General features: G+C 46.9%; 1 protein-coding gene across 1 annotated transcript; it reads left to right on the forward strand.

Annotated features, from left to right (window-relative positions):
• The first annotated feature begins 1153 nt into the window (after positions 1–1153).
• LOC121556907 (eukaryotic translation initiation factor 4E type 2) lies at positions 1154–21621 on the forward strand. The gene is made up of 8 exons (XM_041870790.2): positions 1154–1535; positions 8863–8947; positions 14029–14163; positions 14302–14406; positions 16948–16996; positions 19112–19215; positions 21230–21366; positions 21452–21621. Exons 1-8 carry the CDS (start codon positions 1519–1521, stop codon positions 21489–21491), a joined length of 672 nt encoding a protein of 223 aa, XP_041726724.1. The 5' UTR covers positions 1154–1518; the 3' UTR covers positions 21492–21621.
• Positions 21622–22192: the final 571 nt, after the last annotated feature.

The raw sequence follows: 22192 nt of genomic DNA on the forward strand, positions 1-22192 counted from the left end.
CTCTATACACACACCACACCTCTATACACACACCACGCCTCTATACACACACCACACCTCTACACACACCACACCTCTATACACACACCACACCTCTATACACACACCACACCTCTATACACACACCACACCTCTATACACACACCACACCTCTATACACACACCACACCTCTATACACACACCACACCTCTATACACACACCACACCTCTATACACACACCACACCTCTATACACACACCACACCTCTATACACACACCACACCTCTATACACACACCACACCTCTATACACACACCACACCTCTATACACACACCACACCTCTATACACACACCTCACCTCTATACACACACCACACCTCTATACACACACCACACCTCTATACACACACCACACCTCTATACACACCTCACCTCTATACACACACCACACCTCTATACACACACACACTGGCTCTTTCTCAATTCATCTTAATTCTCGCATCCTTTCCCAGTGTCTGAGGAAAGGGAACTTGAACCCTCTCCTTCAATACAGTTGACAAGGAGGCGAGGAGGAGAGGAGAGAGGATGGAAGGAATCAAGGAAAGATTAATTGAGATAAACCCATTGATTAAAACATGTTCTAAAACTTGATAGACCCATTGATTAAGACGTGTTAGGATACTTGATAGACCCATTGATTAAGACGTGTTAGGATACTTAATAGACCCATTGATTAAGACGTGTTAGGATACTTGATAGACCCATTGATTAAGACGTGTTAGGATACTTGATAGACCCATTGATTAAGACGTGTTAGGATACTTGATAGACCCATTGATTAAGACGTGTTAGGATACTTGATAGACCCATTGATTAAGACGTGTTAGGATACTTGATAGACCCATTGATTAAGACGTGTTAGGATACTTGATAGACCCATTGATTAAGACGTGTTAGACCATTAGGCTACCTGGGCGGCAGGCATGGTTTGAAATACCTGAAAAATTGAATCAAATACTTTATCTGTGATTGTTTGAGCTTGCCTGGCTTAATAAACCAATAGAGAAGTCCCAAAACTGCAAACCATCACCATTGCCACGCTGGTATTACAGCTGACGACAGACAGCGCCCTCCTATGGTGAACAATTATATTACAACTACAGTTCTTCAGATACTGTATGATCATACCGTTCCGCAACATGTAGAACATGATGCTGTTTATTATTAATTATTTAAAATACGAAAGCAGGGCATCCATCCAACAATACATCAATACATTCGAGTAATGAACGGAGCTGGGGCATTCAAAGGGTGTTTCGCTTTCAACTTTTTTTCGTTTGTCCCACCTACCGACCCGTCTGCTTACCTTCACATGTGCAGAGACGCAGCTAGCTGGCTATTTTGCTTGTTTGAAATGAGTTGGCGAGTTTAGCCAGCTAGCTAATAAAAACGATTAGCTAGTAACTTTTAAACTCATCAACAAACCAGGTTGTCGTGAGTTTCGCTACTCTGTGAAGAAGACTGATCGAAGCTGAGATGAACCAATTTGAACAGTAAGTTGTGTGTCTGCCCGTGCTAGCCATCATGCTAGCTATGGTGCCCATTTTGTAGTGTAGTTAGCTACTCATTAAGATGCTAGGGTTGATTTAGTAAGCTAGTAACTACCCACATTCACCACTTAGCTAGTAACTACCCACATTCAACACTTAACTAGCAGCTACCCACATTCACCACTTAGTTAACAGATACCCACAGTCAACACTTATCTAACGTTAGCTAGCAGCTACCCACAGTCACCACTTGGTTAAAGTTAGCTAGCAGCTACCCACAGTCACCACTTAGCTAACGTTAGCTAGCAGCTACCCACAGGCACCACTTAGCTAACGTTAGCTAGCAGCTACCCACATTCACCACTTAGCTAGTAACTACCCACATTCAACACTTAACTAGCAGCTACCCACATTCACCACTTAGTTAACAGATACCCACAGTCACCACTTGGTTAAAGTTAGCTAGCAGCTACCCACAGTCACCACTTAGCTAACGTTAGCTAGCAGCTACCCACAGTCACCACATAGCTAACGTTAGCTAGCAGCTACCCACAGTCACCACTTAGCTAACGTTAGCTAACAGCTACCCACGGTCACCACTTGGTTGAAGTTAGCTAGCAGCTACCCACAGTCACCACTTGGTTAAAGTTAGCTAGCAGCTACCTACGGTCACCCCTTGGTTAAAGTTAGCTAGCAGCTACCCACAGTCACCACTTGGTTAAAGTTAGCTAGCAGCTACCCACGGTCACCACTTGGTTGAAGTTAGCTAGCAGCTACCTACGGTCACCCCTTGGTTAAAGTTAGCTAGCAGCTACCCACAGTCACCACTTGGTTAAAGTTAGCTAGCAGCTACCCACGGTCACCACTTGGTTGAAGTTAGCTAGCAGCTACCTACGGTCACCCCTTGGTTAAAGTTAGCTAGCAGCTACCCACAGTCACCACTTGGTTGAAGTTAGCTAGCAGCTACCCACAGTCACCACTTGGTTGAAGTTAGCTAGCAGCTACCTACGGTCACCCCTTGGTTAAAGTTAGCTAGCAGCTACCCACAGTCACCACTTGGTTGAAGTTAGCTAGCAGCTACCCACGGTCACCACTTGGTTGAAGTTAGCTAGCAGCTACCTACGGTCACCCCTTGGTTAAAGTTAGCTAGCAGCTACCCACAGTCACCACTTGGTTAAAGTTAGCTAGCAGCTACCCACGGTCACCACTTGGTTGAAGTTAGCTAGCAGCTACCCACAGTCACCACTTGGTTGAAGTTAGCTAGCAGCTACCTACGGTCACCCCTTGGTTAAAGTTAGCTAGCAGCTACCCACAGTCACCACTTGGTTAAAGTTAGCTAGCAGCTACCCACGGTCACCACTTGGTTGAAGTTAGCTAGCAGCTACCTACGGTCACCCCTTGGTTAAAGTTAGCTAGCAGCTACCCACAGTCACCACTTGGTTGAAGTTAGCTAGCAGCTACCCACGGTCACCACTTGGTTGAAGTTAGCTAGCAGCTACCTACGGTCACCCCTTGGTTAAAGTTAGCTAGCAGCTACCCACAGTCACCACTTGGTTAAAGTTAGCTAGCAGCTACCCACAGTCACCACTTGGTTGAAGTTAGCTAGCAGCTACCTACGGTCACCCCTTGGTTAAAGTTAGCTAGCAGCTACCCACAGTCACCACTTGGTTGAAGTTAGCTAGCAGCTACCCACAGTCACCACTTGGTTGAAGTTAGCTAGCAGCTACCTACGGTCACCCCTTGGTTAAAGTTAGCTAGCAGCTACCCACAGTCACCACTTGGTTAAAGTTAGCTAGCAGCTACCCACAGTCACCACTTGGTTAAAGTTAGCTAGCAGCTACCCACGGTCACCACTTGGTTGAAGTTAGCTAGCAGCTACCCACAGTCACCACTTGGTTGAAGTTAGCTAGCAGCTACCTACGGTCACCCCTTGGTTAAAGTTAGCTAGCAGCTACCCACAGTCACCACTTGGTTAAAGTTAGCTAGCAGCTACCCACGGTCACCACTTGGTTGAAGTTAGCTAGCAGCTACCTACGGTCACCCCTTGGTTAAAGTTAGCTAGCAGCTACCCACAGTCACCACTTGGTTGAAGTTAGCTAGCAGCTACCCACAGTCACCACTTGGTTGAAGTTAGCTAGCAGCTACCTACGGTCACCCCCTTGGTTAAAGTTAGCTAGCAGCTACCCACAGTCACCACTTGGTTAAAGTTAGCTAGCAGCTACCCACAGTCACCACTTGGTTAAAGTTAGCTAGCAGCTACCCACGGTCACCACTTGGTTGAAGTTAGCTAGCAGCTACCCACAGTCACCACTTGGTTGAAGTTAGCTAGCAGCTACCTACGGTCACCCCCTTGGTTAAAGTTAGCTAGCAGCTACCCACAGTCACCACTTGGTTAAAGTTAGCTAGCAGCTACCCACGGTCACCACTTGGTTGAAGTTAGCTAGCAGCTACCTCACGGTCACCCCTTGGTTAAAGTTAGCTAGCAGCTACCCACAGTCACCACTTGGTTGAAGTTAGCTAGCAGCTACCCACGGTCACCACTTGGTTGAAGTTAGCTAGCAGCTACCTACGGTCACCCCTTGGTTAAAGTTAGCTAGCAGCTACCCACAGTCACCACTTGGTTGAAGTTAGCTAGCAGCTACCCACAGTCACCACTTGGTTGAAGTTAGCTAGCAGCTACCCACAGTCACCACTTGGTTAAAGTTAGCTAGCAGCTACCCACGGTCACCACTTGGTTGAAGTTAGCTAGCAGCTACCCACAGTCACCACTTGGTTGAAGTTAGCTAGCAGCTACCTACGGTCACCCCTTGGTTAAAGTTAGCTAGCAGCTACCCACAGTCACCACTTGGTTAAAGTTAGCTAGCAGCTACCCACGGTCACCACTTGGTTGAAGTTAGCTAGCAGCTACCCACAGTCACCACTTGGTTAAAGTTAGCTAGCAGCTACCCACGGTCACCACTTGGTTGAAGTTAGCTAGCAGCTACCTACGGTCACCCCTTGGTTAAAGTTAGCTAGCAGCTACCCACAGTCACCACTTGGTTAAAGTTAGCTAGCAGCTACCCACGGTCACCACTTGGTTGAAGTTAGCTAGCAGCTACCTACGGTCACCCCTTGGTTAAAGTTAGCTAGCAGCTACCCACAGTCACCACTTGGTTGAAGTTAGCTAGCAGCTACCCACAGTCACCACTTGGTTGAAGTTAGCTAGCAGCTACCTACGGTCACCCCTTGGTTAAAGTTAGCTAGCAGCTACCCACAGTCACCACTTGGTTGAAGTTAGCTAGCAGCTACCCACGGTCACCACTTGGTTGAAGTTAGCTAGCAGCTACCTACGGTCACCCCTTGGTTAAAGTTAGCTAGCAGCTACCCACAGTCACCACTTGGTTAAAGTTAGCTAGCAGCTACCCACGGTCACCACTTGGTTGAAGTTAGCTAGCAGCTACCCACAGTCACCACTTGGTTGAAGTTAGCTAGCAGCTACCTACGGTCACCCCTTGGTTAAAGTTAGCTAGCAGCTACCCACAGTCACCACTTGGTTAAAGTTAGCTAGCAGCTACCCACGGTCACCACTTGGTTGAAGTTAGCTAGCAGCTACCTACGGTCACCCCTTGGTTAAAGTTAGCTAGCAGCTACCCACAGTCACCACTTGGTTGAAGTTAGCTAGCAGCTACCCACGGTCACCACTTGGTTGAAGTTAGCTAGCAGCTACCTACGGTCACCCCTTGGTTAAAGTTAGCTAGCAGCTACCCACAGTCACCACTTGGTTAAAGTTAGCTAGCAGCTACCCACAGTCACCACTTGGTTGAAGTTAGCTAGCAGCTACCTACGGTCACCCCTTGGTTAAAGTTAGCTAGCAGCTACCCACAGTCACCACTTGGTTGAAGTTAGCTAGCAGCTACCCACAGTCACCACTTGGTTGAAGTTAGCTAGCAGCTACCTACGGTCACCCCTTGGTTAAAGTTAGCTAGCAGCTACCCACAGTCACCACTTGGTTAAAGTTAGCTAGCAGCTACCCACAGTCACCACTTGGTTAAAGTTAGCTAGCAGCTACCCACGGTCACCACTTGGTTGAAGTTAGCTAGCAGCTACCCACAGTCACCACTTGGTTGAAGTTAGCTAGCAGCTACCTACGGTCACCCCTTGGTTAAAGTTAGCTAGCAGCTACCCACAGTCACCACTTGGTTAAAGTTAGCTAGCAGCTACCCACGGTCACCACTTGGTTGAAGTTAGCTAGCAGCTACCTACGGTCACCCCTTGGTTAAAGTTAGCTAGCAGCTACCCACAGTCACCACTTGGTTGAAGTTAGCTAGCAGCTACCCACAGTCACCACTTGGTTGAAGTTAGCTAGCAGCTACCTACGGTCACCCCTTGGTTAAAGTTAGCTAGCAGCTACCCACAGTCACCACTTGGTTAAAGTTAGCTAGCAGCTACCCACAGTCACCACTTGGTTAAAGTTAGCTAGCAGCTACCCACGGTCACCACTTGGTTGAAGTTAGCTAGCAGCTACCCACAGTCACCACTTGGTTGAAGTTAGCTAGCAGCTACCTACGGTCACCCCTTGGTTAAAGTTAGCTAGCAGCTACCCACAGTCACCACTTGGTTAAAGTTAGCTAGCAGCTACCCACGGTCACCACTTGGTTGAAGTTAGCTAGCAGCTACCTACGGTCACCCCTTGGTTAAAGTTAGCTAGCAGCTACCCACAGTCACCACTTGGTTGAAGTTAGCTAGCAGCTACCCACGGTCACCACTTGGTTGAAGTTAGCTAGCAGCTACCTACGGTCACCCCTTGGTTAAAGTTAGCTAGCAGCTACCCACAGTCACCACTTGGTTGAAGTTAGCTAGCAGCTACCCACAGTCACCACTTGGTTGAAGTTAGCTAGCAGCTACCCACAGTCACCACTTGGTTAAAGTTAGCTAGCAGCTACCCACGGTCACCACTTGGTTGAAGTTAGCTAGCAGCTACCCACAGTCACCACTTGGTTAACATCATGTCTCATTGTACATTCAGACTTGGTTGTAACCTGCATGAAACTGGTAACTATTTAGCTCAGGCCTGGCTCCAGGATGACATGTCTCGGGGGTGGGGGGGCACAACTAGTATTGCTTTAGCACCCTAATAACACAATTGTAGATTACATTAACTGAATTTATCGACTTAGTAACAAACCCCCACCTCGCGACCCCAAACTGTTCACACCCCTCTTGTTGGTTGAGAGAAAATGTTTCCGTTTTAAAGCCAATGTCCTGCAATTCTATGCAATCTTCCACATCTTATGTGTGTTTATATGATTCCAGGATTCGAAGCCCGAAACGTAAAAAAGAAACTGCTCCGTCCAGTTGAGTATGGAGGCTCTAGGCGGTATTCTGCCTTCTCCCTACAGTTTTCAGCCATTAGCTTCGCCCACTACTTCCTCATGTGAATTACAATCCCGACGCGGTGTTTTAACGTTTAGAAACTTCAATAATCTCTGTAGCTCAGCTGGTAGAGCACGGCGCTTGTAACGCCAGGGTAGTGGGTTCGATCCCCGGGACCACCCATACACAAAAATGTATGCACACATGACTGTAAGTCGCTTTGGATAAAAGCGTCTGCTAAATGGCAAATTATATTATATTATAAATTATATTATAATCATCGCTTGGGATACAGCTTTCAAAACATATGGCCCTTAGGAGTGGGAGCGAATTAGAGGGAGCATACGTTCTAGGGCCCGACAAAAAGAAATCGATTGGTCAAAATGTAAGTAAGTTACGGTATTAAGACTAAACGGAATGCGCTCTTAGGCCTACAGCTCGATGGTGGTTATACAGCCTACTAATGATAATGACATTACTTATTATTATAATGATCATCATAATAATTATAATAATAGTAATAATAAGGAGATCAAGGAAAAAGGAGGATTATTATAAATATATAATTTGGAATAGTGTAAACAACACAAAATAAATAATTAATAATAGCAGAGGTTGGTCTAAGCCTTTATTGCAGCATGGCAAAGATTAAAAACAGCTGAATTTGGGAAATTGTTGCGTCAGGCTTGGTGCTCACGGAATCAGTAGGCTATCAACCAACAGGCAACAGAAGCAGGATCTGTCTTATTTTGTGCATTCGGAAAGTACATTCTTTAGGGTGGAGAAGGAATTGTCGCAAATTGCTGTAGATGGTTCAAATGTTAATCCATGTTTCAGTACCAGCAGCACAGTCGGCATTGCTGACAAAGGCCCACCGTGTCTTTGAAGAACACTGAGTGGGGTCTATTTGTTGTTGCTGGCTGTGATTGCGATTTCACTTTGCAAGAATGTGCAAGCCACAAACTCTGCTTCCACTTGTTCAGTTTTGGTTAGATCAAACAATTGCTTGACCTTGTTCACATCCCAAAAGTTTGGGCTCTAGGGATCCATGGCACAGCGAGCTTCCACGAGTTGTCTATTTCCTTCGTGATGAGATTTCCCCCAGCACGGCATCCAAAGTGCTGAAAAACAGTTGCTTACTCTCGTCTCATCGTGCTGACCCACTGTGCTTTCAACTACCTACTCTTACAGTTTTACTGAGTCTCCATCGTTTGCTTGGAGCTGGTGTGCTCGTGCCTTCCTGACATGCCTCGCAAAAGCTTTTTGAATTTAGCATCACATTGCAGTTTAACGCACCCATATGTACTGTGGACCAGTTTGACACCGGTGTGCAGATCAGTAGCTTCTGAGTGCAGTAACCTGTTAGGAGGGTTTTGGAACATCTACATTTAATAAATCAATGTAACACACACCACAATTCATCCATTTATTTATTTTAGTCAGGTCTAAAGAAACATTATGATATGAAGAACATTGAGTGGGCCAACTCATTCTGTTATGTGGTTATGCTCCATGCCGTAGGCTGCTGGCTTGTTCATTTAGCATTTAGATATTTTTCCCATTACGGAGCGAGTGCACGTACACTACATAGCCAAAAGTATGTGGACACCTGCTCGTCGAACATCTCATTCCAAAATCATGGGCATTAATATGGAGTTGGTCCCCCCTTTGCTGCTATAACAGCCTCCACTCTTCTGGGAAGGCTTTCCACTAGATGTTGGAACATTGCTGCAGGGACTTGCTTTCATTCAACCACAAGAGCATTAGTGAGGTGGGGCACTGATATTGGGTGATTAGGCCTGGCTCGCAGTCGGCGTTCCAATTCATCCCAAAGGTGTTCAATAGAATTGAGGTCAGGGCTCTATCCAGCAAACTAGCTATCCGTGTGTGTGTGTGTGTGTGTGTATATACACATACACATATTAAAGATGACCCAGAGTGTTAGGGTGTATAATGTGTGTGTGTAAATGCCCCCCAGTCTGAAAGACGACGACCCAGAGGATCAGGATGAGACTGTCTGTAACCAGGAGGAAGACGGCTCCATCAACAACAACCGACGCAAGGTACGCAACACACACTAAACAACAGACATACATACACACACAGTGAATCCAAAACCAGCCCCTCCCAAAACCCCAACCCCTATCAACGTGTTGACTCAACCTAACCCAGCCCACTGTGGCGCCAGGCCCACCCAATCAGATTGAGCAAAACATTTATTTAATGCTCTCTACTTGTCAGTATTCCAAACTGAACATTGTTTGTCTTTTTACCTAAACATCAGATAGAAGTCATAGCAAGCAGTGTGCACTGGAATGACATTCAGATGAACTGGAATGACATTCACTCTCATGGGATGGGTGGCCAAAAATATCTAACTGAAAGCCACACCCCCAATAAGCCAGGAATATGACTGCATTGACATTTGAAACCCCACCTCTTTAAGGAATACCTGGGATAGGATAAAGTTATCCTTCTACCCCCCCTGTGGAGAAGTACAGATCAGGGTTGGGTTATAAAAAAATATCAAACTTTTAACATCCCACGGAGCACCATTAAATCCATTATTTAAAAATTGAAAGAATATGGCACCACAACAAACCTGCCAAGAGAGAGCCCACCAAAAGTCAAGGACCGGGCAAGGAGGGCATTAATCAGAGAGGCAACAAAGATACCAAAGATAACCCTGAAGGAGCTGCAAAGCTCCACAGCGGAGATTGAATATCTGTCCATAGGACCACTTTAAGCTGTACACTCCACAGAGCTGGGCTTTACGGAAGAGTGGCCAGAAAAAAGCCATTGCTTAAAGAAAAAAATAAGCAAACACGTTTGGTGTTCGCCAAAAGGCATGTGGGAGACTCCCCAAACATATGGAAGAAGGTACTCTGGTCAGATGAGACTAAAATTGAGCTTTTTGGCCATCAAGTAAAACACTATGTCTGGCGCAAACCCATCACCTCTCATCACCCCGAGAACACCATCCCCACAGTGAAGCATGGTGGTGGCAGCATCATGCTGTGGGGATGTTTTTCATCAGCAGGGACTGGGAAACTGGTCAGAATTGAAGGACTGATGGATGGCGCTAAATACAGGGAAATTCTTGAGGGGAAACCTGTTTCAGTCTTCCAGAGATTGAGACTGGGACGGAGGTTCACCTTCCAACAGGACAATGACCCTAAGCATACTGCTAAAGCAACACTTGAGTGGTTTAAGGGGAAACATTTAAATGTCTTGGAATGGCCTAGTCAAAGCCCAGACCTCAATCCAATTGAGAATCTGTGGTATGACTTAAAGATTGCTGTACACCAGTGGAACCCATCCAATTTGAAGGAGCTGGAGCAGTTTTGCCTTGAAGAATGGGCAAAAGTCCCAGTGGCTAGATGTGCCAAGCTTATAGAGACATACCCCAAGAGACTTGCAGCTGTAATTGTTGCAAAATGTGGCTCTACAAAGTATTGACTTTGAGGGGGTGAATAGTTATGCACGCTCAGGTTTTCTGTTTTTTTGTCTTATTTCTTGTTTGTTTCACAATAAAACATATTTTGCATCTTCAAAGTGGTAGGCATGTTGTGTAAATCAAATGATACAAACCCCCCAAAAATCCATTTTAATTCCAGGTTGTAAGGCAACAAAATAGGAAAAATGCCAAGGGGGGTGAATACTTTCGCAAGCCACTGTATATCCACCATGCCACTGTATATCCACCATGCCACTGTGCTTCTATGACACAACACTGTCCTCCACCTCCTGTCACAACACTGTCCTCCTCCACCTCCTGTCACAACACTGTCCTCCTCCTCCTGTCACAACACTGTCCTCCTCCACCTCCTGTCACAACACTGTCCTCCTCCTCCTCCTGTCACAACACTGTCCTCCTCCTCCTCCTGTCACAACACTGTCCTCCTCCTCCTCCTGTCACAACACTGTCCTCCACCTCCTCCTGTCACAACACTGTCCTCCACCTCCTCCTGTCACAACACTGTCCTCCTCTTCCTCCTGTCACAACACTGTCCTCCTCCACCTCCTGTCACAACACTGTCCTCCTCCTGTCACAACACTGTCCTCCTCCTGTCACAACACTGTCCTCCTCCTGTCACAACACTGTCCTCCTCCTGTCACAACACTGTCCTCCTCTTCCTCCTGTCACAACACTGTCCTCCTCCTGTCACAACACTGTCCTCCTCCTCCTCCTGTCACAACACTGTCCTCCTCTTCCTCCTGTCACAACACTGTCCTCCTCTTCCTCCTGTCACAACACTGTCCTCCTCTTCCTCCTGTCACAACACTGTCCTCCTCCTCCTGTCACAACACTGTCCTCCTCCTCCTCCTGTCACAACACTGTCCTCCTCCTCCTCCTGTCACAACACTGTCCTCCTCCTCCTCCTGTCACAACACTGTCCTCCTCCTCCTCCTGTCACAACACTGTCCTCCTCCTCCTCCTGTCACAACACTGTCCTCCTCCTCCTGTCACAACACTGTCCTCCTCCTCCTCCTGTCACAACACTGTCCTCCTCCTCCTCCTGTCACAACACTGTCCTCATCCTGTCACAACACTGTCCTCCTCCTGTCACAACACTGTCCTCCTCCTGTCACAACACTGTCCTCCACCTCCTCCTGTCACACTGTCCTCCTCCTCCTCCTGTCACAACACTGTCCTCCTCCTGTCACAACACTGTCCTCCTCCTCCTCCTGTCACAACACTGTCCTCCTCCTCCTCCTGTCACAACACTGTCCTCCTCCTCCTCCTGTCACAACACTGTCCTCCTCCTCCTCCTGTCACAACACTGTCCTCCTCCTCCTCCTCCTGTCACAACCCTGTCCTCCTCCTCCTCCTGTCACAACACTGTCCTCCTCCTCCTCCTGTCACAACACTGTCCTCCTCCTCCTCCTGTCACAACACTGTCCTCCTCCTCCTCCTCCTGTCACAACCCTGTCCTCCACCTCCTCCTGTCACAACACTGTCCTCCTCCTCCTCCTGTCACAACACTGTCCTCCTCCTCCTGTCACAACACTGTCCTCCTCCTCCTCCTGTCACAACACTGTCCTCCTCCTCCTCCTGTCACAACACTGTCCTCCTCCTCCTCCTGTCACAACACTGTCCTCCTCCTCCTCCTCCTGTCACAACACTGTCCTCCTCCTCCTGTCACAACCCTCTCCTCCTCCTCCTGTCACAACACTGTCCTCCTCCTCCTGTCACAACACTGTCCTCCTCCTCCTGTCACAACACTGTCCTCCTCCTCCTCCTGTCACAACCCTGTCCTCCTCCTCCTCCTGTCACAACACTGTCCTCCTCCTCCTGTCACAACACTGTCCTCCTCCTCCTGTCACAACACTGTCCTCCTCTTCCTCCTCCTCCTGTCACAACACTGTCCTCCTCCTCCTCCTGTCACAACACTGTCCTCCTCCTGTCACAACACTGTCCTCCTCTTCCTCCTGTCACAACACTGTCCTCCTCTTCCTCCTACTCCTGTCACAACACTGTCCTCCTACTCCTGTCACAACACTGTCCTCCTACTCCTGTCACAACACTGTCCTCCTCCTCCTCCTGTCACAACACTGTCCTCCTCCTCCTGTCACAACACTGTCCTCCTCCTCCTCCTGTCACAACACTGTCCTCCTCCTCCTCCTCCTGTCACAACACTGTCCTCCTCCTCCTCCTCCTGTCACAACCCTGTCCTCCACCTCCTCCTGTCACAACACTGTCCTCCTCCTCCTCCTGTCACAACACTGTCCTCCTCCTCCTCCTGTCACAACACTGTCCTCCTCCTCCTCCTGTCACAACACTGTCCTCCTCCTCCTCCTGTCACAACACTGTCCTCCTCCTCCTCCTGTCACAACACTGTCCTCCTCCTCCTCCTCCTGTCACAACACTGTCCTCCTCCTCCTGTCACAACCCTGTCCTCCTCCTCCTCCTGTCACAACACTGTCCTCCTCCTCCTGTCACAACACTGTCCTCCTCCTCCTGTCACAACCCTGTCCTCCTCCTCCTCCTGTCACAACACTGTCCTCCTCCTCCTGTCACAACCCTGTCCTCCTCCTCCTGTCACAACACTGTCCTCCTCCTCCTGTCACAACACTGTCCTCCTCTTCCTCCTCCTCCTGTCACAACACTGTCCTCCTCCTCCTCCTGTCACAACACTGTCCTCCTCCTGTCACAACACTGTCCTCCTCTTCCTCCTGTCACAACACTGTCCTCCTCTTCCTCCTACTCCTGTCACAACACTGTCCTCCTACTCCTGTCACAACACTGTCCTCCTACTCCTGTCACAACACTGTCCTCCTCCTCCTCCTGTCACAACACTGTCCTCCTCCTCCTCCTGTCACAACACTGTCCTCCTCCTCCTCCTGTCACAACACTGTCCTCCTCCTCCTCCTGTCACAACACTGTCCTCCTCCTCCTCCTGTCACAACACTGTCCTCCTCCTCCTCCTGTCACAACACTGTCCTCCTCCTCCTCCTGTCACAACACTGTCCTCCTCCTCCTCCTGTCACAACACTGTCCTCCTCCTCCTCCTGTCACAACACTGTCCTCCTCCTCCTGTCACAACACTGTCCTCCTCCTCCTCCTGTCACAACACTGTCCTCCTCCTCCTCCTCCTCCTGTCACAACACTGTCCTCCTCCTCCTGTCACAACACTGTCCTCCTCCTCCTCCTCCTCCTGTCACAACACTGTCCTCCTCCTCCTCCTCCTCCTGTCACAACACTGTCCTCCTCCTCCTCCTCCTCCTGTCACAACACTGTCCTCCTCCTCCTCCTCCTCCTGTCACAACACTGTCCTCCTCCTCCTGTCACAACACTGTTCTCCTCCTCCTCCTCCTCCTGTCACAACACTGTCCTCCTCCTCCTGTCACAACACTGTCCTCCTCCTCCTCCTGTCTAAAAGACAACCAGTAAAGTAAGAGTATATATATTTGTATTATTAGACATTCTGGCTTGTAGAGAATATTGCTTATTTTTTACAGCAACCTCCTGACTGAGATCCATGGAGTATCCATGGTAACAGTGATGTTAGACAATCAGTCCGTCTCTGTTCTCATCGTCTTTTCTAACTTGAACCCAAATGATTGAATCAGATGTTGTCCTTGCAGATGAATCCTGTGTAACCTGTTCTAACTAATGGCTCATATACTGACTGTGTGTTAGACGGTGAGTCCTGCCGCAGGCGAACACCCTCTACAGTATAACTACTCCCTGTGGTATTCTCGGAGGACTCCGTCCCGGCCCGCCAACACACAGAGTTATGAACAGAACATCAGACAGATCGGCACCGTCGCCTCGGTCAGTACATATCATATACACACAGCACTGGGTTAAATATGTGGTTGATAGGGTTAGGATGTGACCAGCTGATTGGTTGGTATATTCTTGTGCTGTGATTGGTTGATATTGTAATGCTGTGCTGTGATTGGTTGACAGGTGGAACAGTTCTGGAAGTTTTACAGTCACCTGATGCGACCGGGAGATCTGACTGGCCACTCCGACTTCCACTTGTTTAAAGAGGGAATCAAACCCATGTGGGAGGTAACATATATAGATACAGTGCATTTGAAAAGTATTCAGACCCCTTGACTTTTTCCACATTTTGTTACGTTACAGCCTTATTCTAAAATGGATTCAATTGTTTTTTTCTCAATCTACACACAATACCCCATAATGACAAAGCGAAAACAGGTTTTTCATTTTTTGTGTGCAAATTTATAAAAAAATAAACATACTTTATTTGCATAAGTATTCAAACCCTTTGCTGTGAGACTCGAAATTGAGCTTGTGTGCATCCTGTTTCCATTGATCATCCTTGAGATGTTTCTACAACTTGGAGTCCACCTGTGGTAAATTCATTTTATTGGACATGATTTGGAAAGGCACACACCTGTCTATATAAGGTCCCACAGTTGACAGTGCAGAAACCAAGCCATGACGTCAAAGGAATTGTCCGTAGAGCTTCGAGACAGGATTTTGTCGAGGCACAGATCTGGGGAAGGGTACAAAAAATTTATTTGTATTTATTATGGAGCCCCATTAGTTCCTGCCAAGGCAGCAGCTACTCTTCCTGGGGTCCAGCAAAATTAAGGCAGTTATACATTAAAAAAACATTACAATACATTCATTACAGATTTCACAACACACTGTGTGCCCTCAGGCCCCTACTCCACTACCACATATCTACAACACTAAATCCATGTGTACGTGTGTGTATAGAGCGTATGTTATTGTGTGTGTGTCTGCATGTGTCTGTGTCTGTGTGTGTCTCTTCACAGTCCCGCTGTTCCATAAGGTGTATTTTTATCTGTTTTTTTAAATCTGATTCTACTGCTTGCATCAGTTACCTGATGTGGAATAGAGTTCTATGTAGTCATGGCTCTATGTAGTACTGTGTGTCTCCCATAGTCCGTGTTCAAGACGCACAGTACTACATAGATGGTACTGTCCCCTGTATTTTGAGTTTTTTCCAATTCTTCTCTGTAGATCCTCTCAAGCTCTGTCAGGTTGGATGGGGAGCGTCGCTGCACAGCTATTTTCAGGTCTCTCCAGAGATGTTTGATCGGGTTCAAGTCCAGACTCTTGCTGGGCCACTCAATGACATTCAGTTGTCCCGAAGCCACTCCTGCATTGTCTTGGCTGTGTGCTTAGGGTCGTTGTCCTTTTGGAAGGTGAACCTTCGCCCCAGTCTGAGGTCCTGAGTGCTCTGGAGCAGGTTTTCATCAAGGATCTCTCTAAACTTTGCTCCGTTCATCTTTCCCTTGATCCTGACTAGTCTCCCAGTCCCTACCGCTGAAAAACATCCCCACAGCATGATTCTGCCACCACCATGCTTCACCGTAGGGATGGTGCCAGGTTTCCTCCAGACGTGACGCTTGGCATTCAGGCCAAAGAGTTCAATCTTGGTTTCATCAGACCAGAGAATCTTGTTTCTCATGGTCTGAGAGTCTTTAGGTGCCTTTTGGCAAACTCCAAGCGTGGGGTCATGTGCCTTTTACTGAGGAGTGGCTTCCGTCTGGCCACTCTACCATAAAGGCCTGATTGGTGGAGTGCTGCAGAGATGGTTGTCCTTCTGGAAGGTTCTCCCATCTCCACAGAGGAACTCTGGAGCTCTGTCAGAGTGACCATTGGGTTCTTGGTCACCTCCCTGACCAAGGCCCTTCTCCCCCGATTGCTCAGTTTGGCCGGGTGGCCAGCTCTAGGAAGAGTCTTGGTGGTTCCAAACTTCTTCCATTTAAGAATGATGGCAGCCGCTGTGTTCTTGGGGACCTTCAATGCTGCAGAAATTTTTTGGTACCCTTCCCCAGATCTGTGCCTCGACACAATCCTCTCTGAGCTCTACGGACAATTCCTTCGACCTCATGGCTTGGTTTTTGTTCTGACATGCACTGTCAACTGTGGGACCTTATATAGATAGGTGTGTGCCTTTCCAAATCATGTCCAATCAATTGAATTTACCAATCAAGTTGTAGAAACATCTCAAGGATGATCAATGGAAACAGGATGAACCTGAGCTCAATTTTGAGTGTCATAGCAAAGGGTCTGAATACTTATGTAAATAAGGTATTTCTGTTTTTTGTGCTTTTTATAAATTTGCAAACATTTCTCAACCCGTTTTCACTTATGGGGTATTGTGTGTAGATTGAGTTTTTATTAATTGAATCCATTTTAGAATAAGGCTGTAATGTAACAATATGGAGAAAGGGAAGGGGTCTGAATACTTTCTGAATGTGCTGTGTGCTCTAACTCCAGACATATGGTTCCTATTCAACCCTCAGACAGGCCCTCTTTCTCTCTGCCCAAAGACAATGCACATAGATCATTCCATCTAACCCATAACAAAATAATTACTACTGCTAGGCTAATTATACAGTTGTAAACAGATTAAAATGTGCTCAAGTCAGTCTCCAACAGTATTCACTGTGTGTGTGATGTATGTAAGGTGGTGAGTCAATCAGCATGATAGCATCCTATCCACTATAACCATACCTTTTGGTATTCACTGTGTGTGTGTGTGTGTGTGTGTGTGTGTGTGTGTGTGTGTGTGTGTGTGTGTGTGTGTGTGTGTGTGTAACCCTCCAGGATGAAGCCAATAAGAACGGTGGGAAGTGGATCATCAGGCTGCGGAAAGGTCTGTAGTTAATAATATTATTATTATTAGGCCGAGCAACCTGTTTGCTTTTTTTCGTTCTCTAAACCTCCCTTTTTAAATGTCGACTTTGGGCAAAAACGCAAAAATAACAGCTTTAAACTGTATAAATGATCAATGCACCACATAGAGAATGATAGAAGCTTCTAGTGGCCAAAAGGCCATATTAGCATGGGCAGCACCATTGAGGGCTTCCGCCATTTTAAAGCAGTCAACTGGGTGGGGATTCCTATTGGAGTTACTGGATAGCTACAGTGGCTAGCTTAGCTAACGAACTAGCAGTCAACTGGGTGGGGATTCCTATGGGTTGTAGTCTCAATGGTGCTGCCCATGCTTTCACAGACGCTCTGATGGCACAGATATAAAGAGGAGTCATCTCTATGATGTACCATCATACCAGCTCATTTAAATGTTTAAATAATTGATGATTAAAATATTTAGCTACAGAAGTGCCATTTCTTACCGATCTCTACAGCTTCCGTCCTAAAACAAATCCTGTGAAATGACAACACATACTGGAGGAGTTACTGGATAGCTACAGTGGCTAGCTTAGCTAACGAACTAGCTACGTCTGGAGGAGTTACTGGATAGCTACACTGGCTAGCTTAGCTAACGAACTAGCTACGTCTGGAGGAGTTACTGGATAGCTACACTGGCTAGCTTAGTTAACGAACTAGCTAAGTCTGGAGGAGTTACTGGATAGCTACACTGGCTAGCTTAGATAACGAACTAGCTAAGTCTGGAGGAGTTACTGGATAGCTACAGTGGCTAGCTTAGTTAACGAACTAGCTAAGTCTGGAGGAGTTACTGGATAGCTACACTGGCTAGCTTAGCTAACGAACTAGCTAAGTCTGGAGGAGTTACTGGATAGCTACACTGGCTAGCTTAGATAACGAACTAGCTAAGTCTGGAGGAGTTACTGGATAGCTACACTGGCTAGCTTAGTTAACCCACTAGCTACGTCTGGAGGAGTTACTGGATAGCTACAGTGGCTAGCTTAGCTAACGAACTAGCTAAGTCTGGAGGAGTTACTGGATAGCTACAGTGGCTAGCTTAGCTAACGAACTAGCTAAGTCTGGAGGAGTTACTGGATAGCTACACTGGCTAGCTTAGCTAACGAACTAGCTAAGTCGGTCACGACGCGCATGACCAGAATGACACATCGATGAACTACCAAAGGCTCACTCCATTTCTGTTAACAAATGTAGAAAGAGGTGGAGTTGGACAGTTTTTCGTGCACAAAGTATACCTTTAACTTTCTAAACCTCCCTTTAACATTCTGAACATCCCCTTAATGTTCTAAACCTCCTTTTTAAAATTCTAAACCTCCCTTTAACATTCTGAACATCCCCTTAATGTTCTAAACCTCCTTTTTAAAATTCTAAACCGCCCTTTAACATTCTAAATCTCCTTTTAACATTATAAACCTCCCTTTAGCGTTCTGCGCTGATCTTTAAGCCTCCCTTTAATATTGTTATTGTTCATGTATTGTATTGATGTTATTGTTGTTGACAGGTCTGGCCAGCAGGTTCTGTAATAACATTATTCTGGCCATGTTGTTAATATGGTATTTCTTAATATTGTTGTTGACAGGACTAGCCAGCAAGTTCTGGGAGAACATTATTCTGGCCTTGTTGTTGTTGTTGTTGACAGGTCTGGCCAGCAGGTTCTGGGAGAACATTATTCTGGCCATGTTGTTAATGTTGTTGTTGTTGTTGACAGGTCTGGCCAGCAGGTTCTGGGAGAACATTATTCTGGCCATGTTGTTAATGTTGTTGTTGTTGTTGACAGGTCTGGCCAGCAGGTTCTGGGAGAACATTATTCTGGCCATGTTGTTAATGTTGTTGTTGTTGTTGTTGTTGACAGGTCTGGCCAGCAGGTTCTGGGAGAACATTATTCTGGCCATGTTGTTAATGTTGTTGTTGTTGTTGTTGTTGACAGGTCTGGCCAGCAGGTTCTGGGAGAACATTATTCTGGCCATGTTGTTAATGTTGTTGTTGTTGTTGTTGTTGTTGTTGACAGGTCTGGCCAGCAGGTTCTGGGAGAACATTATTCTGGCCATGTTGTTAATGTTGTTGTTGTTGTTGTTGTTGACAGGTCTGGCCAGCAGGTTCTGGGAGAACATTATTCTGGCCATGTTGGGAGAACAGTTCATGGTGGGAGAGGAGATCTGTGGAGTGGTGGTCTCTATACGCTTCCAGGTACACACACGGGCTGGATCTCTTGGCTCTAAGCCCTTTATCGAGTGGCCACTTGCTGATGTGTTCGATAGTGATCACTACGTTTTTTTGGGCCAAAATGATCATTGAGACGATGCCCACTCTACGTCCCACTTGTCAATATTCAAAAATTCTAAATCCATTCGCGAGCATTATCTCCCGCGACTCGTCTTGTAACATAACTCACTATGTAACGCGGGCACTTGGACCTGGTGCAGACCGAGGCACAGGCTACTCCGGAAGACAGTGAGTAAGTTGTACAAAATATGTGCAAGTATATCGATTGCCAATGACTTCATCAGCTGATTTAGCTTGTTGTAGCCTGCTGCTAGCTAGCTTCACTGACAAACAGTGGGATGGAATTTAAGCTAGTTAAGGATTTAAGGACACTGCATTGATAATGTTTTAGCTTTTCACTGATTGACGATAGTTTGACAGCTTGCTGATGAATTTGTAGACTTGTTCACTTCCCAGCAGTCAGTCCGTAGGCTACTTCCGCATGTTTTCACCAATCGCTAGGTTGTGGGGCAGCTGAGCTCACAGTGCAGCAGCTGATTCGATAAGGCAATGAGTCGGGACAGAACAGGCAGTTGCTACTTCATTACAATTTGTTCATTGTGATAAGATAATGTTACTACAGTAGTAGTAATAATAACAACTTTGGGGGTGCTGATATTTGTCCTGTTAGCTAGCTTATTGAAGGAACATTGCATTATTATTATTATTATTATTATTATTATTATTATTATTAGTGTTGCACAGCTGATTTAGCTTATTTCGTTTCATATGAAGTGGTTGGCTCAGGATTACAGTTTAGCAAACTAATGGAATTGGAATATGAAGACTGGCTCATGCTTAGAGCTAGCTAGCAAGCTAATGGAATTGGAATATGAAGAGACTGGCTCATGCTTACAGCTAGCTAGCAAGCTAATGGAATTGGAATATGAAGAGACTGGCTCATGCTTACAGCTAGCTAGCAAGCTAATGAAATTGGAATATGAAGACTGGCTCATGCTTAGAGCTAGCTAGCAAGCTAATGAAATTGGAATATGAAGACTGGCTCATGCTTAGAGCTAGCTAGCAAGCAAATGGAATTGGAATATGAAGAGACTGGCTCATGCTTACAGCTAGCTAGCAAGCTAATGGAATTGGAATATGAAGAGACTGGCTCATGCTTACAGCTAGCTAGCAAGCTAATGGAATTGGAATATGAAGAGACTGGCTCATGCTTAGAGCTAGCTAGCAAGCTAATGGAATTGGAATATGAAGAGACTGGCTCATGCTTACAGCTAGCTAGCAAGCTAATGGAATTGGAATATGAAGAGACTGGCTCATGCTTACAGCTAGCTAGCAAGCTAATGGAATTGGAATATGAAGAGACTGGCTCATACTTAGAGCTAGCTAGCAAGCTAATGGAATTGGAATATGAATAGACTGGCTCATACTTAGAGCTAGCTAGCAAGCTAATGGAATTGGAATATGAAGAGACTGGCTCATGCTTACAGCTAGCTAGCAAGCTAATGGAATTGGAATATGAAGAGACTGGCTCATGCTTACAGCTAGCTAGCAAGCTAATGGAATTGGAATATGAATAGACTGGCTCATGCTTACAGCTAGCTAGCAAGCTAATGTAATGGACAAGTTTGTGTGTACATTAAACATTAGAAATACAGCTCATTCAAGCACTAAACTCCTTAGCTAGATGGAAAATCGCATGACTAAGACCTCCTCGGTAAAACTTGATTTCTGTTGACTTATTCAGACTATTTTTGAGGGTGAAGTAGTTGTCACATGCTGAAATTCTTGGGAAGAACTTGCTGCCATGGGCACAAAGTTGGCAAAGGATTCACACTTGAGGAAGAGGCTTCCAAAGGGTGCAGTGGAGCCCTCGATGACTCGACAACTAGCGTTTTGGGGATGACTGAACGCTCATATCGAAGTGGTCAAAGTGTTGGGTTTGAGATTCAGCCTCACTCACCCGTGTGTCTCTCTCTAGGAAGACATCCTGTCTATATGGAATAAGACGGCCAGCGATCAGGTGACGACATCTAGAATCCGAGACACTCTTCGACGTGTCCTGAACCTCCCTCCCAACACCATCATGGAGTACAAGACACACAACGACAGTCTCAAGTACGATTCACACACACTCCCACCATCGTGTACACACTATGGATAATTCTGTTTATTGATCTCTCTCTGTCTGTTTTCTTTTTAGGGATAATTCCAGCTTCCGCAACACAAAGATCACCCTGTGAAGAGAGACGGAGGAGAACCACCTGACCGTATCTGTTTCCTCTGGGACCATAACATCTCTCTCCCTGCCTCCCGTTCTCTCTCTCTCTCTCCCTTCCTCCCGTTCTCTCTCTCTCTCCCTGCCTCCCGTTTCTCTCTCTCTCTCTCTCTCTCTCTCCCTGCCTCCCGTTCTCTCTCTCTCTCTCTCCCTGCCTCCCGTTCTCTCTCTCTCTCTCCCTGCCTCCCGTGTTCTCTCTCTCTCTCTCTCCCTGCCTCCCGTGTTCTCTCTCTCTCTCTCTCCCTGCCTCCCGTGTTCTCTCTCTCTCTCTCTCTCTCCCTGCCTCCCGTGTTCTCTCTCCCTGCCTCCCGTGTTCTCTCTCTCTCTCTCTCCCTGCCTCCCGTTCTCTCTCTCCCTGCCTCCCTGCCTCCCGTTCTCTCTCTCTCTCTCCCTGCCTCCCGTTCTCTCTCTCTCCCTGCCTCCCTGCCTCCCGTTCTCTCTCTCTCTCTCCCTGCCTCCCGTTCTCTCTCTCTCTCTCCCTGCCTCCCGTTCTCTCTCTCTCTCCCTGCCTCCCGTTCTCTCTCTCTCTCTCCCTGCCTCCTGTTCTCTCTCTCTCTCTCCCTGCCTCCTGTTCTCTCTCTCTCTCCCTGCCTCCCGTTCTCTCTCTCTCCCTGCCTCCCGTTCTCTCTCTCTCCCTGCCTCCCGTTCTCTCTCTCTCCCTGCCTC

This window comes from Coregonus clupeaformis, unplaced genomic scaffold, assembly GCF_020615455.1.
Source record: "Coregonus clupeaformis isolate EN_2021a unplaced genomic scaffold, ASM2061545v1 scaf0168, whole genome shotgun sequence".
Classification (NCBI taxonomy): Eukaryota; Metazoa; Chordata; class Actinopteri; order Salmoniformes; family Salmonidae; genus Coregonus; species Coregonus clupeaformis.